This window comes from Myotis daubentonii, chromosome 17 (assembly GCF_963259705.1).
Source record: "Myotis daubentonii chromosome 17, mMyoDau2.1, whole genome shotgun sequence".
Lineage (NCBI taxonomy): Eukaryota > Metazoa > Chordata > Mammalia > Chiroptera > Vespertilionidae > Myotis > Myotis daubentonii.
This window is the reverse complement of record NC_081856.1, coordinates 54,578,281-54,604,358: the sequence shown is the minus strand read 5'-3', so window position 1 is coordinate 54,604,358 and position 26,078 is coordinate 54,578,281. Positions and strand designations below refer to the sequence as shown.

Below are 26,078 nucleotides of genomic sequence, written 5' to 3'. Positions count from 1 at the left end.
GCCCACAGAGCTGTGCTCAGGGGTTTCCAGGCAGCCAGCCAGCACCCCAGCCTCCAGCCCTCCCCTCCCTTCCAGGCCTCTCGGCTCATGGAGGAGAATCCTCCGCCTGGGTTGGAGCTGCACCCCACCTACCGCTGCTTCTTCAGGGTCCGTCTCTCTGAGCACCGACCACCTCCTTCCCACGGACGAGTTCTTGTTCCCTTGTTGGGGCACTTACCCGGCCAGTCTGACCGGCCTGTGGGCCCAGACTTACTGGGTTATCACTGGTCCCTGTGATGTGGGCACCAGACTGTCCGTGGGCTGTGGATGTGGGAGTTCGTGTTCTGCCTCTGCTGCCTCCTCAGCATGTCCCCACAGTCCTGGCTCCAGGACTTAGGACTCTGGATGGGGTTTGGTGTGGCTCCGGGGTCACCCACCCCCTGGGCACCCAGGGGACCCTCCTGCACAGCTGCCTGGTCTAGACAGGGAGCCTGGTTGCTGACGTGAGCACGTGGCCAACTTGCATGCAACACACATTTATGTCCCATGTTTTCGGGTGTGTCTGTTTTCTTTATTTCTTATGATTCCGTTTCTAAGGCCCAGGCCTATCCGAGCACCTGGGGCGACTCCCTACCAAGGGAGGAGAGGTCTGCTTAGCTGTGTGAGGTCTGGCTCCAGGCCCTCAAAGTGGGCGATTGCGCCCGACCCGGGACGGGAGCAAAGTCAGGGAAGACCGCTGTGCTGGGGGGAGCGCAGGGAGAAGGTGGGGGGACTGGGCCTTCAGCGCCCGGGTTCGGTGGTCAGGGTGGGGAGGTTGCTCTGCGGGCGGGAACACAGCTGAGACGCCACGCAGGATGTGTCCGGAGGCTTTCCTAGCGCGGGCTGGTCGGGGCTCCCCCACACCGGCGGGCGGCATCTGCGGGCGCCCCGTCTCTGCTGGTCAACACTACGAGGCTCGCCTCGCTCACTCCGGCGCCAGCTCCGGCCGGGCTCGGCGCCTCGCACGGGGGCTCGGAGACTCGCCGCTTCCCGCGGGGACAAGCTGCACGCTGACCCCACCCCGGGCCAGGCAGCGCCCAGCCGGCCCTGAGCCGTCGCCCCCTCGCCCCCGTGGGGCCCGGGCATTCGGGCGAGCTCGGGATGTCGGAGCTCCAGGCGCGGAACCGCTAAACCTCCCCGCGGCCACCAGGGGCCGCTGTTGCTCTGCAGCCGCTCCGCCGCGGGGGACTGCGCAGGCGTAGGACCCCGGAACCTCCGCGCTCAGCTTCCGGGCCCGGCCGGACCGTGTTCACCGCCGCCCCGGTCCCCCGCGAGCCGGCTCCAACTGCCAGGTGCGGGGTGGTCGCGGGCGGCCCGCTCCCTCTCGCCCTCGGCCCCGCGTCGCCCGGGACCGGCACCATGTACGCCGTGTACAAGCAGGCGCACCCGCCCACCGGCCTCGAGTTCTCCATGTACTGCAACTTCTTCAGCAACAGCGAGCGCAACCTCGTGGTGGCCGGCACCTCGCAGCTCTACGTGTACCGCCTGAACCGCGACGCCGAGGTAGGCCCGCGCCGCCCGCCCCCGCCTCCCGCCGCCCGGTGCTCGCCCAGGGCGGCCCAGGTGCCGGCGGAGGAGCCCGCGGGTCGCGGCGCCTGAGCGCGAGGCCGCCTCGTACCTGCCGCCCCCGGGCCCCCCTGCCGGGCGCGCGCCCTCCCTCCCTCGGGCCTCGTACCTGCTCTTTTGTTTCCCCAAACACCGCAGCGATGGGAGCGCCCGCCTGGGGTGGGTAGTAGGTGGACAAAAGCTAAGACCCGGGAGGAACGCCTAACGCAGGCTGCAGCCAGCGCGGCGGGCGGAGCGCAGGCTGGAGGCCGAGCGTTTGCAGCTGGCGGGGCAGCGCCTCCCGAGGCGGAGCGGTTTGTGGGGGGAGGAGGGCGCCGGCAGCAGGTTCCGTGAGGGCAGGGGGCTCGGCCGTGGGGGGAAGCGAGGGGCGCCGGGGTCGCGCCAGGAAGGCCTCTTGCAGGAGGCGGCCGCTTAGCGGTTCCTGGAGGGAGAGTGAGACTTAGGGGCGCGGATGGCGAGTGGGGCGCGCCGGCTGCCGGGACGCCCTCCGCGGGGGCCGAGCCGGTGAGGCGGGCAGCCCAGAGGGAGCGTGTGCACCGGGCGGAGGCGACGGGGGAGTCGCTGCCGGGAGAGGAAGGCTCTTGGCCAAGACGAGCGAGTGGGCAGCGTGTGGGCAGGAAGGGAAGGAGCGAGCAGAGCAGGGTCGGAGGGCCCAGCCCCGAGCCCTCAGGAGGCCGTTCACACCGTGAATGGCCGTAGAAACCCCGAAGGAGAGTCCCCGACAGACTCGACCGACCGACGTGACTGCAGAGGCGGCGCCGGGCCTCTGCTGTCTGGCCCTGTCCAGAGGGTACCGTGCGGGCAGGAAGCCGGCAGCGATGCGGCGGGAGCGGGCAGGGCGCCCAGTGGGGGCGCGGGCCTGGGCCTGGCCCCGGACAGTGTCCCGGAGCCCGAGCAGCGGTGCCCCTGGCCACACACCCGGGCTCGGAGTCACCAAGCCGTTCCGGTCCGGTCCATCCATCCATGCTCTTCGTCCCAGAGACGCAATAAGCTTCTCACTGGACTTGTAATCTGACGCTCACATTTACATGAAAGAGACAAAAGTTAAGAGTATCCAAGGTCATCTTAAAGGTGGCCGAGGTGGGGCACTTGCCCGCAGGATTATCGAGGGGTGCGTGTGCGCGTGTGCGCGTGTGTGCGTGTGTGTGTGTGTGTGTGTGCGCGCGCGCGCGTCTTAAAGCTGCTTGGTGAGACTCAGGGTGATGTTACACTTTTTCAGTAGCTTTTGCTTGTGAACTGACCTGGCCATGAGGTGTCTCTTTTGAACTCGAAAGCTGTTACCTCCAGACCCACCCTGTCCAGCAGTTGGGGTGTCTGTCCCGCGGGTGTGGTTCCTGGTGGTGGGGGCTGGATGGCCGTCTCTCCGTGTCTTGTGGTTGTTCCTTTATTTCTCACTGTGTCCTCCGCGGCTTCGCTGTGTATGAGTCCTGTGTTTTTATTTCGTTTTTGTTGCACGTTTTGTGTCGTCTCCTCCTCCGTTACATTGGAGATGCAGCAGGCCTCCTTGATTTATGACGTTTTGGCTCAAATGAGCGCTTTTGCCCCAAATGACACAGAACGTTATTGCTCTAGCCCCGTTTACACCCTCCGCCTTGTTCTGTGGCCCCGTGTCTCACTCCGTGGGGGCAGAGCCAGGCCGGTGAGGGGTGTGTAGAGCAGCTCTCCACCTCTGACCCTGCATGGGGTGGGCTCAGGAGAAGCCTGTGTCCAGGTTGGGGACCCAGGTGTGAGCCTGTGGGGCTGGGTGTGCGCGGCTCTCCATAGGCCTCGTGCTCCCCACCACACTGAGGGTCCAGTCGGGGCAGCCCTGGCGGTCTTTCCTCCCCGTCCTTCCACAAGGTGGGGCCACTGGTGCAGCAGCGCCTCTTCACTGCACCCCCCCTCCTTCCTCCAGGCCCCGACCAAGAATGACAGGAGCACAGGTGAGCACCCGGGCGGCTGTTCTGGCCACGTGCCTGAGGGTGGGCGGCTGCGGCGAGGGCACCAAACCTGTACCCACCGCCTCTCCCCCAGAGGGCAAGGCTCATAGGGAGCACCGCGAGAAGCTGGAACTGGTGGCTTCCTTCTCCTTCTTCGGCAACGTCATGTCCATGGCCAGCGTGCAGCTGGCAGGCGCCAAGCGGGATGCCCTGCTGCTGAGCTTCAAGGACGCCAAGGTGGGCGGTGGGCTTGGTGGGGGTCCTGGGCACACGGTGGGCGGTGGTCAGCAGGCTGGGCAGAGCTCAGTGGCGGGTCGAAGCTCTGACCTGCTGTCCCCAGCTGTCGGTGGTGGAGTACGACCCGGGCACCCACGACCTGAAGACGCTGTCTCTGCACTACTTTGAGGAGCCGGAGCTGCGGGTAGGCAGGCTGTGCCCCACCCCGTCCGGCCCCTCTCCCTCCCCCAGTGCCCTGCCCTCGCCCACCCCCTTGCTTCCCTCGAGGCCTCCCACCGGCCCCATGGCCTGCCTGATGGCTCTCCACCCCCAGGACGGGTTCGTGCAGAACGTGCACACGCCGCGGGTGCGGGTGGACCCCGACGGACGCTGCGCGGCCATGCTCATCTACGGCACGCGGCTGGTGGTGCTGCCCTTCCGCAGGGAGAGCCTGGCCGAGGAGCACGAGGGGCTCATGGGCGAGGGGTGAGTGCCGGGGCGCTTGGGGGGCCAAGCCCCACCTGCCCTCCACCTTCCGCCCTCCACCCGCTGAAGCCCTCACCCCCCAGGCAGAGGTCCAGCTTCCTGCCCAGCTACATCATCGACGTCCGGGCACTGGACGAGAAGCTGCTCAACATCGTCGACCTGCAGTTCCTGCACGGCTACTACGAGCCCACCCTGCTCATCCTGTTTGAGCCCAACCAGACGTGGCCCGGGTGAGGCCCCTCTGCGGTGGCCCTGGGGGCGGGCGGGGGCGGGCAGGGACCCCTGGCTGACCCATCTGCCGTCTCAGGCGGGTGGCCGTGCGGCAGGACACGTGCTCCATCGTGGCCATTTCACTGAACATCACCCAGAAGGTCCACCCCGTCATCTGGTCCCTCACCAGCCTGCCCTTCGACTGCACCCAGGCCCTGGCGGTGCCCAAGCCCATAGGTGAGAGCCTGGAGGGTTGGGGGAGGTAGTGTGGAGCGCCCGGGCCCTGCCCACCAGTCTGTCCTCCTCCAGGTGGGGTAGTGGTCTTTGCAGTCAACTCGCTGCTATACCTGAACCAGAGCGTCCCCCCATACGGTGTGGCCCTCAACAGCCTTACCTCAGGCACCACCGCCTTCCCTCTGCGTGAGTGTGGGTCAGGCAGGGCTGGAGGGGTGGTTTGAGGTGGGGGGGCGGGCTGCTGGGTCCCTGACACCCCTCCCCTGCCTCAACAGGCACCCAGGAGGGCGTGCGGATCACTCTTGACTGTGCCCAGGCGGCCTTCATCTCCTACGACAAGATGGTCATCTCCCTCAAGGGCGGAGAGATGTGAGTCCCCCTTCAGGGAGCCCTGTACCCCCAGTGTCATCGTCCCCCCCGCCCCCACCCTGGGAGCCTTGCCCAGCTCAGCGTCCCCCTCCCACAGCTACGTGCTGACCCTCATCACCGATGGGATGCGCAGTGTCCGTGCCTTCCACTTCGACAAGGCCGCTGCCAGCGTGCTCACCAGCAGTGTGAGTGGGCGCTGCGGGCAGGCTTGGGTCTGGGTCTGGGTCTGGGTCCAGCCCCCCTCACCACCGCTCCACCCCGCCCCCTGTCTCAGATGGTCACCATGGAGCCTGGGTACCTGTTCCTTGGCTCTCGTCTGGGCAACTCCCTCCTTCTCAAGTACACGGAGAAGCTGCAGGAGGCCCCGGCCAGTGCCGTCCGGGAGGCTGCTGACAAGGTGGGTGCCGGGGGTGTCTGTGGGGACTCTGCCCCTGTGCAGGGTGTCCCCAGGGCTGCTCACCGCCCTCCTGCCTCACAGGAAGAGCCTTTGTCAAAGAAGAAGCGAGTGGACTCCACAGTGGGCTGGTCAGGTGAGGGGTGAGAGGGCAGGGGGCAGGGGCAGTGCTGGGGCCAGAGAACAGGGCATCTCAGCGCATTCCATGGCTGCAGGTGGCCAGTCCGGGCCGCAGGACGAGGTGGACGAGATCGAGGTGTACGGCAGCGAGGCCCAGTCGGGCACACAACTGGCCACTTACTCCTTTGAGGTGAGGTTGTGCCCAGAAGGGGCCCCACCCTGGCGGGCCCACCTGCCTGACCACTGCTCTGCCCTCAGGTGTGTGACAGCATCCTCAACATTGGACCCTGTGCCAATGCGGCCATGGGCGAGCCCGCCTTCCTGTCTGAAGAGGTGCCCGGTTTGGGAAGGCGGGTGGGGGCGGCATGCAGGTGGGCGGGTGGCTTGCCGGGGGCCCTGTCCTCACCTCGGCCCCTACAGTTTCAGAACAGCCCCGAGCCGGACCTGGAGATCGTGATGTGCTCTGGCTACGGCAAGAACGGGGCCCTCTCTGTGCTGCAGGTGTGTGGGGGGCAGGCCAGGGTGGGGCCTCCTGGGGACCTGGGTGGACAGTTGCACCCCATTGTCTTTCCAGAAGAGCATCCGGCCCCAGGTGGTGACGACCTTTGAACTTCCTGGCTGCTATGACATGTGGACAGTGGTTGCCCCTGTGCGCAAGGAGCAGGTGCGTGCACCCCAGGCTGCAAGAAGGCCCGTGGGGCGATGGCCGGTGCTGCCTCTATGAGGACGAGGAGGCTGGGGCAGGCCCTGCTGTGCAGGTCCCAGCAGACGCGCCAGAACTTGCTCTGGCTCGGCTGTGGGGCTGGGTGGTGAGGTGTGTGCTCCGCCTGCCCCCCGTCACAGGAGGAGACCCCTCAGGGCGAGGGCGCGGAGCAGGAGCCCAGCACCCCTGACACAGAGGACGATGGGCGCAGACACGGGTTCCTGATTCTGAGCCGAGAGGACTCCACCATGGTGAGGGGCCTGGCAAAGGGGCGCTGGGGTGGGGCCCCCTGCAAGGGGTGTGCCTCACCACCGTTGCCCACAGATCCTGCAGACTGGGCAGGAGATCATGGAGCTGGACACCAGTGGCTTTGCCACACAGGGTCCCACAGTCTTTGCCGGCAACATCGGGGACAATCGCTACATCGTGCAAGTGTCACCGCTCGGCATCCGCCTGCTGGAAGGAGGTGGGCCCAGCAGGCGGGCAGGTGGGCGGGCAGGGGCAGGTGGCCCGGCGGGCGGGGGCAGGGTGTACTGACTGGCCTGTGTCTGCAGTGAACCAACTGCACTTCATCCCTGTGGACCTGGGCTCCCCCATCGTGCAGTGCGCCGTGGCTGACCCCTACGTGGTCATCATGAGCTCCGAGGGCCACGTCACCATGTTCCTGCTCAAGAGCGACTCCTACGGGGGCCGCCACCACCGCCTGGCTCTGCACAAGCCACCGCTGCACCATGTAGGCCCCCTCACCCCCGGACCCCTTGTCCCCAACCTCTGTCCCCGTCCCCCCCAGACCACTGAGCCCCCTCCCCCCACAGCAGTCCAAGGTGATCGCCATGTGTGTATACCGCGACGTCAGTGGCATGTTCACCACCGAGAGCCGCCTGGGCGGGGCCCGCGATGAGCTTGGGGGGCGCAGCGGCTCCGAGGCAGAGGGCCCAGGCTCAGAGACGAGGTGTGTGGGGGGCCGGGGTCCTCGGGGCTGGGGTCCCCGGGGCGGGCCACCCCTGATACATGCACGTGCTCCCCAGCCCCACAGTGGATGACGAGGAGGAGATGCTGTACGGGGACTCGGGCTCCCTCTTCAGCCCCAGCAAGGAGGAGGCACGCAGGAGCAGCCAGCCTCCCACCGACCGGGATCCCACCCCCTTCCGGGCTGAGCCCACACACTGGTGCCTGCTGGTGCGGGAGAACGGAACCATGGAGGTGGGTGGCGCCCTGTGCCCACGCAGCCGCCCCTCCCCACTGCGGCCTCCACTAACCACCCGTCCCCTCAGATCTACCAGCTCCCTGACTGGCGGCTGGTGTTCCTGGTGAAGAACTTCCCGGTGGGGCAGCGGGTGCTGGTGGACAGCTCGTTCGGCCAGCCCACCACGCAGGGCGAGGCCCGGAAGGAGGAGGCTACGCGCCAGGGGGAGCTGCCCCTCGTCAAGGAGGTGCTGCTGGTGGCGCTCGGGAGTCGCCAGAGCCGGCCCTACCTGCTGGTGAGCACAGGCAGGGCCCCGGCCCCCCATCCTGGGCCTGCGCCGTCCAGGCCCCTGGTGACCCGACACCATCCCCAGGTGCATGTGGACCAAGAGCTACTCATCTACGAGGCCTTTGCCCACGACTCCCAGCTCGGCCAGGGAAACCTCAAAGTTCGCTTCAAGAAGGTGCGGGGGTGGCCGGGGGGCGCTGGGCGGGGTGGGGCAGGGACGGGCGCTCACAGAACTCCCCCCAGGTCCCCCATAACATCAACTTCCGAGAGAAGAAGCCCAAGCTGTCCAAGAAGAAGGCGGAGGGCAGTAGCGCCGAGGAGGGGGCCGCGGCCCGTGGGCGAGTGGCGCGCTTCCGCTACTTCGAGGACATTTACGGCTACTCGGGGGTAGGCTGGGGACGGGGACGGGGAGGCCGGGGATGGGGGGAGGCCGCGGACGGGGAGGCCAGGCGGTGGGGCCTCGCCCCGCAGGCCCTCATGGTGCTGCCTGCAGGTCTTCATCTGTGGGCCTTCGCCTCACTGGCTCCTGGTGACCAGCCGGGGGGCCCTGCGGCTGCACCCCATGGGCATCGACGGCCCCATCGACTCCTTCGCCCCGTTCCACAACGTCAACTGCCCCCGCGGCTTCCTGTACTTCAACAGACAGGTAGCTGCCGGGTGGGGCTGCCAGGGCAGGTGTTGTGCTGGGCTGGAAACAAGACGCTGGTGACGAGATGGAGCTGCAGGGGGGGCGGCGGGGGGGCAGAGGGGCAAGGCTAAGGTGAGACCTGGGCTTACTGCTGGGAAGGTTGAGGGCACCTGCCTGGGCGACCAGAGTTCAGGCACTGTCACTGCTCTGTCAGCGGAGACCCCAGCTCTGCCCGTAGGCGCTCACCTTCTCTGAGCCTCACTTTCCTCATCTGTCCCCCGAGAACCCAAGGGATGATGGTGCTGATGCACCTGGGATTGGGTGAGGGGGGCTGGGCCTGGCAGGGGCCCCTCGCCTATCTGTGCAGCCCTGGCATGGCCAGGGTGGGCCACCCTTTGCCTCCGGCCTCCAGTGCTCTCGGGTCCTGGCCCTCCCTTGCCCTGGCTGACCCCAACTGCCTGCTCACCGTGCTGCACAGAGCAGGGTCTGATCCGAGAACCCTGTGGGCCTGGGGTCACCTGTGTCGCTTTCAGTGGGTGCCTGGCCTCACTGACCCCCTTACCCCCAGGGCGAGCTGAGGATCAGCGTCCTGCCTGCCTACTTGTCGTACGATGCCCCGTGGCCCGTCAGGAAGATCCCGCTGCGCTGCACAGCCCACTATGTGGCCTACCACGTGGAGTCCAAGGTCTGAGTACCCCCGAAGGCCAGGGACCTTCTGGGCCTGGTCTCTGGTCTGTGACACTTCCCCTCCCCCAGGTGTACGCTGTGGCCACCAGCACCAACACTGCGTGCACCCGGATTCCACGCATGACGGGCGAGGAGAAGGAATTTGAGACCATCGAGAGAGGTAGGAGGCGTTCAGGCTGGGCCTGCTCTTGGGACCGTCTCTCCCTGACCGGAGCCCTGTCTCTGCAGATGACCGCTACATCCACCCCCAGCAGGAGGCCTTCTCCATCCAGCTCATCTCCCCGGTCAGCTGGGAGGCCATCCCCAATGCCAGGTGAGGCTGGGTCAGGTGGGGCAGGAGGGAGGCAGGTAGCAGGGCTGCATCCTGACCCTGCCTCCTGCAGGATCGAGCTGGAGGAGTGGGAGCACGTGACCTGCATGAAGACGGTGTCGCTGCGCAGCGAGGAGACCGTGTCCGGCCTCAAAGGCTATGTGGCGGCAGGGACCTGCCTCATGCAGGGGGAGGAGGTCACCTGCCGCGGGCGGATCCTGATCATGGACGTGATCGAGGTGGTGCCCGAGCCTGGCCAGCCCCTGACCAAGAACAAGTTCAAGGTCCTGTACGAAAAGGAGCAGAAGGGGCCCGTGACCGCCCTTTGCCACTGCAACGGCCACCTGGTGTCAGCCATCGGCCAGAAGGTGGGTCCCTGCCCCTGCACCCCGTGCCGACCCCCGGCCCCGCCTGCCTGCCAGCCACTGGCTGCCACCTCTCCCACCACAGATCTTCCTGTGGAGCCTGCGTGCCAGCGAGCTGACGGGCATGGCCTTCATCGATACCCAGCTGTACATCCACCAGATGATCAGCATCAAGAACTTCATCTTGGCCGCCGACGTCATGAAGAGCATCTCGCTGCTGCGCTACCAGGAGGACAGCAAGACGCTCAGCCTCGTCTCCCGGGTACGCTGGGTGGTGGGGACGGCCCTGTGCCAGGTGGTCCCTGTCCCCAGGGGGACCTGATGTGACACCTACCCCTCGGTCCCCAGGACGCCAAGCCCCTGGAAGTGTACAGCGTGGACTTCATGGTGGACAGCACCCAACTGGGCTTCCTGGGTGAGTGCAGGACTGGGGTCCGGGGCTGTCTGAGACTGTAGTGACCAGGCTGACTTGCAACTCTGTTTCCAGTGTCTGACCGTGACCGCAACCTCATGGTGTACATGTACCTTCCGGAGGGTGAGTACTCCCTGACCCAGGGTGGGGGCTGGGCGGAGGCTGGGCGGGCTATGACCTGAAGTCTCTCTGGTCCAGCCAAGGAGAGCTTTGGTGGCATGCGCCTGCTGCGTCGGGCGGACTTCCACGTGGGTGCCCACGTGAACACCTTCTGGAGGACCCCGTGCCGAGGTGCTGCTGAGGGGCCCAGCAAGAAGTCGGTCGTGTGGGAGAACAAGCACATCACGTGGTTCGGTGAGGGCCTTGTGGGTGGGGACGAGGGGCAGTGGCACGGGTGGCAGGTGGTGCTGGGATCACCGGGCTCACACTGTCCCCCGCAGCCACCCTCGACGGCGGCATCGGGCTCCTGCTGCCCATGCAGGAGAAGACCTACCGGCGGCTACTGATGCTGCAGAATGCGCTGACCACCATGCTGCCCCACCACGCTGGCCTCAACCCCCGCGCCTTTCGGTGAGCATGCCTCTGCTTCCCACCCCCCCCCACACACACACACACACCTCCCCCAGGTCTGCCCAGCTCCCCATGCCTAACACCTCCCCAGGATGCTACACGTGGACCGGCGCACCCTGCAGAATGCCGTGCGGAACATCCTGGACGGAGAGCTGCTCAACCGCTACCTGTACCTGAGCACCATGGAGCGCAGCGAGCTGGCCAAGAAGATTGGCACCACACCTGACATTGTGAGCAAGCCGCCTACCTCCCCACCCCACCCCGCCCCGCCCCGCCCCGCCCCTTACCTGCCCTCTCCCCACAGATCCTGGACGACCTGTTAGAGACGGACCGGGTCACTGCCCACTTCTAGACCCCCACTGCCACCACCCCTTTTTTTGTACAAAACACAGGAGAAAGATTTGTTTGGTTTGAGAAGTACGTGTGGTCATTGCAGGACCTCCTGGCCCTGCCAGTGGTCAGAGCCCCCGGGGTCCCCCCACTCAAGCCGACAGTTGCTCCAGTGTCCCGGGTTGGGGGGCGTCCACATCTCCAGTCTGGGCCTCCTGCTCTAGGGCCCTAGGTTGCAAGGTACTCATATAGCCCCTCATCCCTGGGCATGAGGTCCAGGTGCATCAGCACTCGAATCATGAGGACTGTGAACCTCATGGACAGGGTCTCCAGCCTGGGCGGGGGGGTGGGGGAGAGGAGGGGTAGCAAATCAGTGGGGAGCAGGCCCTGGCCCCCCCTGTGCCCGCTGGGCCCCAATTGTCCACTTACCTCAGGGCCACTTCAAACTTGAACATCTCCCAGATGACCCTGATGTGGCGTAGGAGGCTGGTGCCATAGACACTCGTGTGCGCTGAGCCTGCCAGGCGGCTCCAGCCCTTGACGGCACTGCCAGAGACATGGTCAGCCCAACCCAGCTCTCCCCCGCCCCCACCCCCAAGCCCACCGGGCTCCCTGCCAACACCCACCTCTTGGCCATGAGGAAGTAGCGATCTACGGGCGCGCCAAGGGAAGTGTTGATGGCGCGGACGGTGTTGATGTTCCGCAGCACGAGCAGCATGGGCCGCGGCAGGGCCTTGAGCACGGCCATGATGCCTTCGAAGTGCTCCCGCGCCATGGCCTGCATGTAGGCCGCCTCCTCTCGGCTCAGCAGGTGGGAGCGCCACAGCTGCCCCAGGCGCACAGGCCTCTGCATGAGCACCTCCGAGAACAGGAAGTAGTCTGGGGGCGGGCTGAGTCAAGCTGCGTGCCCGTGTGCCCTTGCGGGGGCACGCACACACACACACACCCTGCCTCACCTTGTACCCCAAGTGCCGCCGCATGCGTCTTCATTGAGCTGTCGTCTCTCAGGATGATAGCCCGCCACAGCTGGCACAGGGCTGACCGGTCCCTGTGGGGCCCAGAGTGAGTCCAGCTCAGCAGGGACAGGCAAGACAGGCTCAGCCCTGCACCCCCAACACTTACTTCTCATCCAGGAACTGGTAGAGGCCGTGGTCCAGCAGCACCAGCTCTGCCTTCCCGTCCGGGCCTTTCCGCACCAGCACTAAGGACAGGGCACATGGCTCATGCTGGCCCGCTCCAGCCCCAGCCCCAGCCCTGCCCACTGCGGCGCTTCCTACCGTTGCCAGGGTGGGGGTCGGAGTGGATGAAGCCCGTGTAGAAGATCTGCTCAGCAAAAGCCTTGATGAGCTTCTCTGCTATCTGGGGCAGGGACAGGGCCACGCCACTGTCACAGGGCACATGAGGTACCCCCTCCCTCGTGCGACTCCCTGTGCACACGACAGGCACACCCTCCCCGACTCCACACCTGGGCACACGCACTCACATCCTGCACGGCCAGCCCCATGGACTTGATGGCCTCCACATCGTTGACCTTACAGCCCTCACAGAACTCGGCTGTCAGCACGCGCTGGGAGAGAGCGAGAGGCTGAGCTCAGCAGGCCGTGCGTCCCGGCCCCCACCCGGAGGGCACCCAGCCCACCTTGCTGGACACGTCCCAGAACACTCTGGGGACCACGACGTAGTGGAAGTGCTTCAGGTCCTGTGCACAGCGCTCAGCGTTCCGAGCCTCATTCTCAAAGTCCAGCTCCTGGGCCAGGATCCCCTTCAGGTCCTGGGGCCACATGGGCAGGCAGGTCAAGGCCAGGCACAGCCCCGCACGCACAGCAGAGGGTGCCGCTCCTGCCCAGGGTCGTTACCTGGAGGACCCAGCTGAAGCCAAAGCTGGGGTGCATGAACTCCACCAGCCTGAGCAGGAGCTCCAGGGTGTGGATGTCCCCGTCGAAGCGGTCCCGCAGGTCGATGTACTGCACCTGCACGGGCAAGGCACTGACCTGCGGCACCCAAGCCTGCCGCCTCCCCAGCCACCACCAGCAGGGGGGACCCTGTACCTTCACAGCCACAACGGTGCCATCGTGCAGCCGGGCACGGTGGACCTGGGCCAGGCTGGCGGCGGCGATGGGCTGGTAGTCGAACTCCTGGAAGAGCTTGTGGGGCAGGGCGTGGAAGTCTTCAAGGAACAGCTCGTCCACCTGGTGGAGAGGGTTCTTAGGGCAGCGTGGAGGCCAGGCTGAGCCCCGCCCAGCCTCTGCTCCGGGTGGGCTCACCTCCCGAAAGCCACGCGTCAGGGCCCTGTCCTCCAGCACACGCAGCGTCTGGATGTACTCGGGGGGCAGCAGGTGGTTGAAGGAGCACAGCCCTTGGCCCAGCTTCACGTAGAGGCCCCCATTGTAGATGGCCCCAGACACCAGGGCATCAGCCGCCCGCTGATGACACGCAGACATCACCTCCACGTACTCCGGGCTGTTCTGACCACAGGCATGGAGGGGGGATGGGGGCAGGCAGGCACCTCCTCAGTCCACCCAACACCCAGCTCCTCCAGAATCCCACCCCACAGCACAGACAGGCCCAGCCGTCACCGAGGACGCACGGACAGACCTCTTCCACCCCTCGCAGGACGACGTTCGTGCACCACCAGTAGTCTGCGGAGATCTGCAGGCCGACCCTCAAGGACCTGCCAGCACAGGCTCCCTCAGCCTCAGCAGACGCAGTCTCAGAGCCCCCCTCCGCCCGCCCCTCGGGGCCCAGGCCAGAGGAGGCTCGTCCCCGCCTCTGTGCTCTCAGTGTCCATCTCAGCTCCCGGTCTGCAGAATAGGCCACCTGCGCTCACTCCACCCTTCAGCCCCTGAGCAATGCCGCCCGGGGCCCAGGGCCCATGGGAGTGAGAGCTGGGGGGTGAGGGGGGGGGGGGTCTGTAGTCTTTTAGAGGACACTCGTCCAAAAGGAAAACCCACCCAGGACTGGGCACACTTGCGATGGCCAGCTGGCCAGCTCCCATGTGAACACACCCTTGCCCCAGGCCCTCACACTCCTGGCCCTGCCTCCACTCTCTCCCAGGCAAGGCCCGTAGACAGGAGCCCCAGGGAGTCGATTCCCAGATGGGGATTCCCACTGCTCTCCTGCCAAGGTGACAGCCCAGCGCAAGCCCAGGCCCCGTCTGGTGCCTCCAGATCTGTCCAGGGCCCTGTGTCTGAAGAACTGACCACTGAAGAGGCCTGGCTGCGGCCCCGACTCTAGACCCAAGACATGGACTCTAGACGGACCCTGGTGCTGAAGGGGCTGCTCCTGGGGCGTGTGGTGACAGGGAAGGTCAAAGGTCATGAGGTAGCAGCTTCCTGTTTATGCTTATAAAGGAGAAAGTCCTTGTTTAGGAAACACTCAAGCTTTCAGGGATGATAGGGCATGTTGACAACTTGCTTGCAAAGTTTCCAGCAAAAAGTTGTATTATTCTTGCAACTTTTCTGGACATTTGAAATTGTGACAAAAAAGGTGTGTGTGGGGGGAGGGGGGCAGAGACTGTAAAAACGTCCTAAAGCAAACCTCCCACCCACCCCAGCCTTTGGGCACCTGTGACACACTCTGACCTCAGCCTCTGGCCACAGAACAAGCATTGGTGAGTCACGGTCAGACTCAGCCCCTCCCCGCGACCTCTGTTCTTCCCTGGACTCTTGCATCCATGCTGCCACCACCCAGGACCTGCAGTGCGTCCTCCATCTCCAGAGGTCCCGTGGTCACCCAGCACCCGCCACGACGCCCCATCAGGCCTGCCTGTCCTGGCACCTGTGAGGCTTGGCGCCGATGGGGATACTCGTCTGGCTCCCTCCCTCCAATCCCAGCTCAGCCTCTGACAGGAGGCGATGGGATGTGCTCCTGGGAGCACAGCAGAGGCAGGCACGCGAGCCTGCTGCTGGGGTGTCCGACACGCAGAGCAGCCACACGAGGCAGGCAAGACAAGCCCAGGCCAGCCAAGGGGGCTTTTCAGCACCAAGCTGCACAGGGACAGAAGAAAAGGCAGATCCAACTCCAGGCTCGGCCATCACCCTCGAGGCTGGCACAACAGAGGCCCCCGCCAGGAACCAGCCCAGGAGGGCAACTGGGAGTTCCAGGCAAACCTGTCAGCTGCCCACCAGGGAGAAGTAATGGGCTGGCTTCAACCAGGAGGCGGAGTGAGCAGGCGGTCAGCCATCTGGCATCTCCAGCCTCTGGCTAGGTGCCTGAAGGCCTGTGTGGCCTCAGCCTTCTAGGGGCTTCGGCCCAGGCCCAAGAGGCTAGTGTTCACAACTAGCAGATCGGACACCTGCCCCAGCAGCACCCTAACTAGGGTCTCACGTGAGCCCTTTCCACAGGGAATCTTGTACACAGTGCGTTTGGGTAAACGACAGTTTTACTCAGTGCCAAGAGCTGGTTCTTAGGCCTTTGAGGCTGAGGAATTCCTGGATCGGACCAAGAGCAGGAAGGAGTGCTGACCGAGGGGCTCCTTCAGGAGGTCAGCCCTGCCCCCGAGTGTCAAAGAGACTGAGGAGCAGACAGCACCATGTCCACTCCAGTGCCCTGGGGTAGGGTGAGGCCTCTAGGTGCCAGCTCTGGCGGGGAAGTTGGGACGAGAAGACAGGTGAGGAGGAGGGTGGAAGGCACCATTCCCCTCCCTACCCCCCACCCGTCAGGGCTGATCTGGAGGGTCTGTGGAGGCGCGTCCAGCGTGACCACTCACCTGCACGAGGCCCATGAGGGCGGGCTGTGCAGGGAGAAGGAAGGGCCACGCCACCAGCCCTACCTGCCAAAGCGCATGACACCGTCCACCATGAGCCGCATCTTTCTCCTCTCCTGCGGCTCTGCGGTCAGGTAGCGGACGCCCAGGAGCAGCGGCAGCCCCACGGCCGTGGAGGTGAGCACCTTCTTCCATAGGGGCTGGGACCCCAGGGGCCTGGAGGGCAGAGGCACGCTGGCTGCTTGCCGTCTGCGCCCCATCCCTGCCCGGCCTGGCTGTGCAGGTGACGCTGGCCCCAGATGCTCTGACCACGGTGCCCAAGTCACCTCACCTGAGCCCACAGCACCCCCGATGCTCGGCTCCCAGGGGCCGGTGGATGGAGCAAGTGGGTCGCTGACTACACGGAAAGCCACTCACAGGACCAGGACTGCTTACCCTGTAGTCACCCCACCAAGCACCTCGCCAATGGCCCACTGGACTGCAAGCGCCAGGATGGCAAGGTGTGCAGGTAGCACACACCGAACATGGGGAGAGGTCAAGGCAAGGACCACAGTGGGACCAGCACCCACTCCGAGTGGCTGCCCTGCCAGGCCTGAGTCTCACCTGCACCCCCGCCCAACTCACTCTGCCCACCCTGCAGAGGCGGCCACGCGCCCTGCCCAGCACTACGGGCCCTGGGACCTACCACTTAGTCTTCCCTGGATCTAGTCTCAACCCTCGTGCCCCCGTGTACTGGTCCCACTACAGCCGCCCCTCCCACTTCCTGTCTGAGCCTCAGCTCCGGCTGCCCTCTGCTCATCATGCTGTGAAGGGGTCCTGGCCCTGGGGCCCCAGTCCCAGCCCTCCCACCACACCAGGAGCAAACCCATCCCGTCTTGTGTGTGGAGGGTGCACAGAGAAGATCCAGCCACAGGCCCACAGGACGTCGCCCATCCCTGCCTGGAGGCTGCAGAGAACTCACCACTGAGCGGGCGGGACCCTGAGGCTTCTCCTGAGGAAGGCGGCGGGACCCAGGCGCTGCAGCCGGCCCTGCAGGGCAGTGCAGTGCAAGTGGCAGCGTGGTGACTGCAAAGTGAACAACAACACAAGGTCAGAGGCGGCCGCCCTGCCGGGCGCTGCGGGGCGCTGCGGGGCCTGGGACCGAGCACTCGGCTGTTCGTCCCCGAGCCTGAGGGGGGCGTTCCGCAGGAAGGGCCAGGACGCCTAACCGCACAATCAAGAGGACGCGCGGGGGAGCGGGCCTTGCTAGGTGGTCGTTCTGAAAGCAGAGGAAGGAAGACACCAGGAACTCATTAGGCCAAGTGGAGGCGCCAGCAGGACAGGCAGAGAAGCTACGTTCCCAGGAGGCGCTCTGCCTACTGGCAGCCTGGGTCCCCCAATCTGACTTGTTACGAGTCTTACCAGTTCCTCAACTACAAATTATCCAACTGCAAATTCTCAGTTTCTAGGGGAAAAAACGCTGTTTGCAGTAAGTCATACCCCACAGCACAGATGTTAAGATTATCATTGTGTGCCCGGCCGGCGGGGCTCAGTGGCTGAGCGTCGACGTATGAACCAAGGAGGTCATGGTTTGATTCCCCGTCAGGGCATGTGCCCGGGTTGGGGGCTTGATCCCCAGTGTGGGCCCTGAAGGAGGCAGCTGATCAGCGATTCTCTCTCATCATTAATGCTTCTATCTCTCCCTTCCTCTCTGAAATCAATACAAATATGTATTTTTAAAAGACATCATTGTGAACTCTGGGCCATATAAGGAACTGACTCTCCAATCACTTTCTGGCCAAAGCATGCAGCCCTGAAGACAATTTCAAGGACAGCAAAACAAAGCAAAATGTCCATGACCTATTGTCCCGAGAGGAGGACGTGCTGGCAAACCTCTGTCCAGCAAGGCCACACACAGCGAGGCCAGAGCGGACAGGCGTCCTGCACCTGCTGCCCCTCTGGCCTGCACACCTGACCCGGCCACATGACGGCACATGGCCATGCCGCACAGAAGAGCAGGCCCAGAGGACATATCTGTGCACACATGGTGGTCAGTTCTCAGAACATCAGTCAATACCTGCAGAATGGCTGGGTCCAGGCTGGGGGCCCAACCACCTCCCACTGGGCATCCAATGGGGGTTTGTGACAAGCACACGTGCCAGGAGGGCCAGCCCCACCGGCTCATACCATGCCTGTCTCTAATGCAGCTCTGCCCAGGCCCCGCCCAGGCCCTCCTGTGTCCCTCACCTGACTGGTATCTTCTACTACTCACATCCACCGCCCACCCAACTCTGCCGGGAAGACCAGCCTGACAGTGGGCCCTGCGTGTGGCCAGGGACCACAGACATACATAGACAGGGCCGTGGGGACAGCACCGGGTGCCAGGGCGGGGGGGACCCTGTGGCCTGGCAGCAAGGGGACATCCACAGGGACACTGTGGGTTTTCTAGGCAGAGGACACGCATCAGTGAAGGCACGAAGCCAGGAGAGGACAGGGCGTGTCTGAGGAGACCGGCCTGTATGGTTGGAAACGCGTGTGCCCAGAGGTGAAGAGGGAGCTGCCCAAAGAGGGAAGGGTGGGGGCAAAGAGCCAGAGAGAGGCGGGTGTCCCAAGGCCCTCGACAAGGTTTTCCCCAGGGAGGGGGCGCTGTGCTGGGGGCATCAGCCTTGGAGAAGGCAGGGACAGGTGTCCACTCGGAAGGGCTGAAGCCCAAGTTAGAGCAGTGGCCGGGAGGGGCTGCTGGGAGGAGCCCAGAGTGTCCTGGGCAAGCGTGAGGAGCCCAGAGTGCAGCCACAAGCCCACAGCCCAGGAGCAACAACCGACAGCAGCGACGCTGCCAGCCGCCGGGCTCATGCTCACTACCAGTGACCGTGAGAAACCCCAACAAGCAGGTGCAAGGGGGGCCTTCTCTCAGCACCGCTGGCCTCTGCAGAAAGTCACCAGAACCCCTGCGTGGGGTACTGGTGCTGGGCACAGTCATTGATCAAGTCTCTCCACTTGTGTAAATATTTCCAGTTGTTCATAACAAGACATTAAATAAAAGGTTATTGGGAAAGTGTGGGGGACGGCTGTAGGTCAGGAGGCTAGAGAAACGGAACCCCAGCCTTGACCTGGGAGAACCCCACCCCAGACAGCCTGAATGGGCACAGATTGCAGGCGCACCTCGATGGGGCAATTTTTACAAATTAAAGGTTTGCATCCACCAAGTCTGTCGGCCCCGTTTTCCAACAGCTCATGTGACGGTCAGCATTTCTTAGCAATAATAAGCTTCCGCTAAGGTATGTACATTCTTTTTTAAGACACAATATTCCCGCACACCCACTCAACAGGCTATGTGACCAAGAAACAAAAAACACACAAGACTTGCCATACTGGGACATTCGCGTTACTGCAGTGTCCCCAAGGTCTGCCTGAGCTCGGTATGTGGGGCATGATAAAGTCTCCGTGGTTACGGAGCATATGTCCTTGTTCCGGGAATGCACAGTGAAGGCTCGAGAGTGGTTCCCAGCCCTTTCTTGGCCACGTCCCACCTAAGCGCCTCTAAAATCCCGATGCCCTCCCCGAGGCGTATAATTCTTATTATTCAAAAAGTGAGCTCCTGTGCACCTGGAGGAAGCCTAACAGGCCATGAACTTGGTCTAAACAAGCTTCCAAAGAACATGGCACCCATGAAAGAAAAAATTTAAAAAATGAAAGGACAGCTGAAGTACTGAGGAAGAAATCACTAAGAAATTGTTACACATGTAATAGAGAACTGAAATGCATCAATGTCACAATATATATTTATATACTGTAGATGAGGCCCCTAGAACCACAAGAAATGCAAAAAATGCATTTAATTCATTCTCGAATTGCCCCGTGGGGCGTTGGCCCCACATCGGGAACACTGGTCTAGAGGGTATGTGTCAGAATGTCTGTGCCTTACTAGCAAATGGTCCCATGACAACAAAACATATGTTTTCAAAGAGAAACAGAAACAACTGGGGCAAGCCGTTAGCAGTGGGCAGGCCGAGGTGGTGGGCTGTCAGCTGGTACCTGTATGTCTGTTTTCCCGAGAGAAGGCGCGACGCATCTGCTGTCCTACTGGATGTCCCTGCCGGGAAGGTGGCGTTTCGGAGCCAGGCAAGGGGTCCTCGCCTGGACGATTCTGTGCTGGGCATCGGGCACTGTCTGCAAACACTCGGTTGTCACCACTCGGGGGAAGGGTGCTCCTGGCATCGAGCAGAGGGAGATCGGGCCCACAACAGCCGCCCACGCTGAGCAGCGGGGGGCAGGCTCTGGATCTGGACCTCAGGGGCTAGAACTGGGATCCAGGCACCGGCACTTACCAGCCATGCTTCCCTCTCTGTGCCTCAGTTTCCCTTTCTATGAAGTGGGGACCACCACACGGGCAAAGTTCAGATCAAGTGAACGGCGGCTTGCAAAGCTCGGAGCACGGGGAAGGCAGAGGTGCGTGCTGAGCTCCCCTGGCGTCAATGCGCCGCTCGCCTCTCCCAGGCTCCCTCCTCACGGTGCCCAGCCACCTGGCTGTCCCCATGCCCTCCCCTCCCCTCAACAACCCTCTGCCCCGCCTGACACAAAGCGCGCACACTTGCTGGGCCGAAGTGAACCCGTCAGCACCGCTTCCCACAGCTTCTTCCAAAGGAAAAGAAGGGCTTATTTTGCCAAGAAGAGAAGAGAGACCATTCCCAGTACATGATGAGCTTGGCGAGAGGTTATACGTAGGATGTAGAGTGGAAGGACCAGGGTGGAAGGGTGGCCAGGTGGGGTCTGCTGTAAGCCCCATGGGGTTCACCATGGCAGACCAAGAAGGAAACTTGCCAAAGCTGACCAACTGCACTCATTCTGAGAAATCAGCGTTCAGAGCAAAGGTCCACAGGTTGTCCTAGCAACGGGCCAACAATCGGAGGAGCAGAGCCAGGGGCCTGGATCAGAGGTTGTGTGTGCAGCACCCTGAGCCTTGGCACAGGAGCCCCAAGACCACGCCCAAACCCAGCAACACCCAACCGCCCAGGTGCCCCTGTGAAGGCTGAGCATGTGGCTGCAGGTGCTCTGGGCACCTCTGACTCGGCTGGCAGAGGCCTGCAGCGGAGGAGCGCTCCCAGAGGCTCGCCTCCAAGTCCTGGCCCTGGAGAAGCCCCCGCCCAGTGGGAGGGCTCATCCCCAAGGAAGCCTGTGCAGCCTGGCCAGGCACAGGCTGGTGTGGCCACTCAGGTCCCCAGGTCACCCCGGGAGGCGGCACAGGGCATGCAGGCGGCTCCTGGCTCTCAGCAGCCTGTGTGGATGGGGTGTCACGAGTGGGGAAGGGTCCCCGAGTGCCCAGCCCCAGGATGGAGGAACAGGCTGGTCTGCAGCCTCGAACCACCACCTGGTGCCGGGGAAACTGCCCTCCTGACACCTTTCCTCTCTGAATGGGTAACAGTCCACCTTGCAAGGCTGGAAAGGTGAGAGGTGGTGGAAATAAAGCTCCTCACTCGGGGCCTGACACCTAACAGGGGCTCAGCAAAAGGAGAGCGTTTGCTGATGGGGCCCCGGCCCAGCCGACACCACCCTGGCCCCACACGGGCCACCCGGGGGCCTCCAGGGCAGAGGGTCCTCACAGCCAGCAGGGCACTGTCCCCGGGGCATTCAGAGGCAAGGGTTTGGTGAGACAATGTCAAGTCACCTCACTCACAGACAGATAACCTCAAACATTAATGTCACCCCCAATAAATTCAGTAAAAACTTTCTTAAAAGACTTTTTTCTGTTCTAGCATAAATTATCAATCAATTGATAAAACCTACAGGATTGGCCCTGGCTGGGCAACTCGGTTGGTTAGAGTGTCGTCCGATACACCCAAGTTGCGGTTTCGATACCCAGTCAGGGCACATCCAAGAATTAACCAGTAAATGAAAAATTCAGCAGTACAACAAATAGATGTTTCTCTTTTCTGCCCCTCCCCTTCCACTCTCTTAACAAAAATCAATGGGAAAAATACCCTCAGGCGAGATTAACAACAACCCCAGGTGCTGTTCCTTTACAGAAAAGAATGCTGCAATGGAGTCACCTTGGAGCAGAGCAGGAGGCCCTGGCTGCCCCAGCCTCCTGACTACCGTCCACGGCTGCCACAGCTCCGGTGAGGAAGCTGAGGACCAGCGTCCACAGCCTCTGAGCCATGACAGCCCGGTGCCGGTGCACGTGGACGGGCCGCCTGGTAGGCGCTCTGGCTGCATCGTGTCCCCAACTCACTTCCCAGCACGTGTTCTGCTGGGAAGCAGAAGCTCCACGGGTGTTGAACTGAGATCAACAGTGACAAGCACAGAACGAGCCGGAACCCACGTGGCCCGGCCGAGGACGCTGGCTGAGCAGCAGGTGGAAGGACGGTCTAGCGAGAGACAAGCGGCCCCGGAGCAGCCTGGCCCCAGACAGGACTCCAAGATGAGACGACTCCACAGCACCCACAGGTGCCTGCCTGGTGGGGATGCCCGGTGCTCCCCAAACTATCCCCATCACCCAAGAGACATCCCCGAAGCCCAAAGAGATCATGTGGCTACAAATGTGGGGCAGAGCCTGCAGCTAAGCCTGCCAGGGTCCAGTCCAGGGCAGCTTCCAGCACATCACACGTAACCTGAGCCCACCCAGGGCCTGAGCACCAGAGGCATCTGGACACAGGTGCAGAGAGGGCTATGGGTCCCAGGAAATGCTCCACATGCCAGCATCTGCTTGCCAAGACGACCGCACACTTGGCCCTGCACCCCTCCCGCTCCCCAAGCCGCCAGTGTGGACAAGAGGACATGGGCTTCCCGTCCCCTGGCCTGTCCTGCTTCCCTTGAATGTGCGCAGTGTGTCTGCAGAAACCCAGGGCTCATCAGAACTTGGCTAACAACGTACAAAGCAGCACGAAAAGATCTCTGAGCAGCAACACTCAAGTGGATAATGGGTGTGTGTGCACTTGGATGCAGGACAACGAAGGTGTGTGGTCACGCACTCCGCCCCAGCCGAGCTGCTTGCTTTCCTAGCACGGCGGAGATCAGACAGCTGACGAGAAGGAAGAGGAGATGTCACTGCAGACAAGCTGCCCAGGGCAGTAAGAAACCACCACCGAGTCTCCTGGTGATGCTGTCACAGAAACCTGCACAGCCCTGGCTGGTGTGGCTCAGTGGATAGAGTGTCAGCCTGCAGAATGAGGGGTCCCGGGTTCGGTTCCGGTCAAGGGCACGTGCCTGGGTTGTGGGCTCGATCCCGTGTGGGGCGTGGAGGAGGCAGCCGATCCATGAGTCTCTCTCATCATGGATGTTTCTCTCCCTCTCCCTTCCTCTGAAACCAACAAAAATACATTAGAAACAACAACCAAGAAACCTACACCGACCGGGAAGGACCCCTGACGCTTAATAACGGGGCAGCAGCCCGAGCCCTCGCCAGGAGGGGCGACCACACAGCCACATCCTCAGGGTGAGCCGGGAATCTGGGCCCGGGGCGGGAGGACCCCCTCAGCCCCTGGGTCCCCCTCGGTTCAGTGGCTGAGCAGCTCCTAACTGGGGGCTAAAGCCTGCCCCTCGCCCTGGCCCGGGCACTCGGACCGGACCGGACCGGACCGATGGGTGAGAAGCTGCAGACACTGCGAGGCGCGTCCTCAGGGCCAGGTCCCTCCCGCTGATCCGCCCGCCACAGGCTCAGGCCGTGCATGTCTCCACCGACACGGCTGGGTTTGCAAGAGAAAGGCCGGCGCCACAGAAAGCCGACCTTCAGGAGGGGCCGGCCAGACCGGGGGAGCGGTGGCCGCGGCGCCAACCACCGGGCACCAGCTGCCGGGTCAGGGCCACCGCGAGGCGCGGGCAGGGGGACCAGGGCGGAGGCGCGAGCGGGAGCCGGGCAGGTGCCGGCTCGGCGCGGCCCGGGGGGTCAGGGCCCGAGGGAAGGGAGGACAGCGAGGACTCGCGGCCGGGTCGGAGGGACACACAGGCGGCGGCCGGAGCTCCGTGGGGAAGGGCGTCCCTCCCGCAGGTGCCCGTGAGGACGAGGGCTCCGGGGTGTGCGCGGCACACGCTGCCGGGCTCCTGGGGGCCTCGAGGGGCGTCCGGGGGGCAGGGCACCCGAGGCGGTGAGGACCCTGAAGAGCTGAGGGCGGGGCGGGCGGCCCGGGGACCGGCTCCCAGACAGGCCCGGACGCCCCGGCTGTGGGTGCGCAGGGGCTCGGGGCCCTGAGGGGCCGCACGGGCGCCTGGCGGCGGCCGGGGAGCGGGGCGCCGGGCCGCACGGCGAGGACTCACCGGTCTCCACATGTTCCGGCCGCCGCTCCCGCTCCCGCTCCGGCTCCGGCTCCGGCTCCCGCTCCGGTTCCCGCTCGGGGCTGGCTCGCGTCGCCCCGCCCAGCAGCCTCTGCGGGGGCGGCGCACTGCGCAGGCGCGCCCGGCGGCGGTGGGCGGGGCCTGAAGCCACGCCCCGACGTGCCCGCGTCCCGGCGGCGCAGCGCCCCCTGTCGGCCCCCGAGGCCCCGCGTGAGGGTTCAGGCTCCCGCGGGCGGCCCGTCCTCCGGCGCCCGGGGGTCTCCTCGCGTCCCGCCCGGCCCTCACGAGGGGACGGGACCTGGGACCTGCGGGCCCAACGCTCCTGGGCCGGGCGTGAGGGCGCGTCTCTGCCAGAGCTCGGTTTCCTCGCCGCGGAACCAGGCCTGTGAACTGAAAGGTCCCGGGTTCGATTCCGGTCCAGGGCACAGGCCCGGGTTGTGGGCTCGATCCCCCGTGGAGGACTTGCAGGAGGCAGCTGCCCCATGATTCTCTCTCATCGTGGATGTTTCTCTCTCTCGCTCCTTCTTCCTTCCTCTCCGAAATCAATAACAATATATTGAAAAAATAGATACAGAGAGCAGCATTGGACAGACCGTCAAACTGCAGAGGGAAGGCGGGGCGGGGGCAGTGAGAGATCAACCGAAGGACTTGTATGCACGCATATAAGCTTAACCGGTGGACACAGACACTAGCAGGGTGAGGGCACGTGCTGGGGTGGGCGTGGCTGGGGAGAGGTCAATGGGGGAAGAAGAGATGTAATACTTTAAACAATAAAGAGGTTTTAATTGCTCCAAAATAAGTAAACTAACAAAAAAAGAAAGAAAAAAGAGGAAGTGTGTATTAAGCATGACTCTCACGCAGATATGAGTGCTGTGTCCACGTTCTAAGCTCCAGAATCTGTCCTGTGACTTTCCTTGGACATAGGGCCGTGACCGATGTGATTAAGGTTCTCCATGAGCCCATCCTGGATGCGATGGGCCCTGAGCCCAATGACTGGTGTCCTGAGGCGGAGGAGGTCGGAGACACAGAGGAAAAGCCCCTGTAAAGACAGGCAGAGACGGCAGTGATGTGGCCACCAGCCAAGAAATGTCAAGAATTGCTGGCAGCCGCAGGAGCCGGAAACAGGCCTGGACGCTGCTCCTTGCAGGCCTCAGGAGGAACTAGCCCTGCGGCCACTTTGATTTCTGACCTCCAGCCTCTGGCTCAGTGGCAAAATGAACCGTGGCCAGGAGGCTAGTTCATGGGGACTGGCCCATGGGGACTGCCCCTGGTGACGTGTTCCAGCAGCAACTCAAAAACTAACACACTGCTCCTAATGTGACAGCAGAAGATTTGACTTTGGGTGGTGGGTGGGCACAGTGCAATAGACAGATCTTGTAAACATAGAAACCCACACCTGAAACCTATACCTTCATGTTGACCAATGTCACCTCAACCAATTTAATATTTTGTTAAAAACTAGTCAAAGGTTTAAGTCACTACCTAATGAGAGAGCCAGAAATGTGGTTACAAGTTCAAAAGAGAAGTTCAGAACCACAGATTTATATGGAGTGAAAGAAGGCAGAAATGAACTTTATAAAGATGGAGACTTGTTCTTTCCACTGGGAAAAAACAAAGCACATTTGAATCTCCCCTGGACCAAATTTATCTGCATATGTATAAATGGAAGGGTGCCTGGACGGCGTGGCTCAGTGGTGAGCATCGACCTATGAACCAGGAGGTCACAGTTTGATTCCCTGTCAGGGCACATGCCCAGGTTGCAGGCTTGATCCCCAGTTGGGGGCGTGCAGGAGGCAGCCAATCAATTATTCTAATCACCGATGTTTCTGTCTCTCTCTCCTTTCCTCACTGAAATCAATATATATGTATATAATTTTTTAACCACATTCCTGGCTGGTGTTGCTCAGTGGACGCGGCGTTGGCAGCACGCCTGTGCGGTTCCTGTGCTGAAGGAAGGCCCCACCTTCAGTCGCCCGGAGCACGGAGCCCTGTCCGGGGACTCACCACAGTCCCAGCTGCAGTGGCCACGCCGGGAAAGGAGGTGCCCGTCCAGGCCCTGGCTGCTTGGTCTGTTTTGTGTTTTTTTTTAATTTTATCTTTAAATTCTTTATTAGT

General features: G+C 63.2%; 2 protein-coding genes across 4 annotated transcripts; one reads left to right on the top strand and one right to left on the bottom strand.

Annotated features, from left to right (window-relative positions):
• The first annotated feature begins 1,238 nt into the window (after positions 1-1,238).
• Positions 1,239-11,098, top strand: CPSF1 (cleavage and polyadenylation specific factor 1). 2 transcript variants are annotated; one of them, XM_059672573.1, is made up of 36 exons: positions 1,239-1,521; positions 3,479-3,506; positions 3,598-3,740; positions 3,844-3,924; positions 4,054-4,205; positions 4,289-4,435; positions 4,513-4,652; positions 4,725-4,835; positions 4,925-5,018; positions 5,116-5,203; positions 5,293-5,415; positions 5,497-5,548; positions 5,628-5,722; positions 5,791-5,865; positions 5,953-6,033; positions 6,107-6,196; positions 6,376-6,486; positions 6,560-6,701; positions 6,790-6,968; positions 7,054-7,187; positions 7,264-7,438; positions 7,510-7,716; positions 7,795-7,884; positions 7,953-8,096; positions 8,203-8,355; positions 8,906-9,022; positions 9,094-9,184; positions 9,253-9,337; positions 9,408-9,702; positions 9,785-9,961; positions 10,048-10,114; positions 10,187-10,234; positions 10,310-10,465; positions 10,552-10,681; positions 10,773-10,911; positions 10,986-11,098. In XM_059672573.1, the coding sequence occupies exons 1-36, from the start codon at positions 1,378-1,380 to the stop codon at positions 11,031-11,033; spliced, it is 4,332 nt and encodes a 1,443-aa protein (XP_059528556.1). In that variant the 5' UTR covers positions 1,239-1,377; the 3' UTR covers positions 11,034-11,098. The 2 variants fall into 2 exon arrangements, with proteins under 2 accessions (XP_059528556.1, XP_059528555.1); XM_059672572.1 differs by having other exon boundaries at positions 1,240-1,521; positions 7,051-7,187.
• ADCK5 (aarF domain containing kinase 5) lies at positions 11,082-24,462 on the bottom strand. Of its 2 annotated transcripts, XM_059672575.1 has the most exons (16): positions 23,946-24,462; positions 16,678-16,781; positions 15,783-15,932; positions 14,789-14,997; positions 13,607-13,682; positions 13,276-13,476; positions 13,060-13,200; positions 12,868-12,981; positions 12,651-12,782; positions 12,495-12,578; positions 12,289-12,370; positions 12,134-12,212; positions 11,968-12,059; positions 11,638-11,890; positions 11,441-11,557; positions 11,082-11,345 (listed from the first exon to the last, which is right to left on the bottom strand). In XM_059672575.1, exons 1-16 carry the CDS (start codon positions 24,445-24,447, stop codon positions 11,240-11,242), a joined length of 2,442 nt encoding a protein of 813 aa, XP_059528558.1. In that variant the 5' UTR covers positions 24,448-24,462; the 3' UTR covers positions 11,082-11,239. The 2 variants fall into 2 exon arrangements, with proteins under 2 accessions (XP_059528558.1, XP_059528559.1); XM_059672576.1 differs by lacking the exon at positions 14,789-14,997 and having other exon boundaries at positions 23,946-23,957.
• Between the last annotated feature and the right edge of the window lie 1,616 nt (positions 24,463-26,078).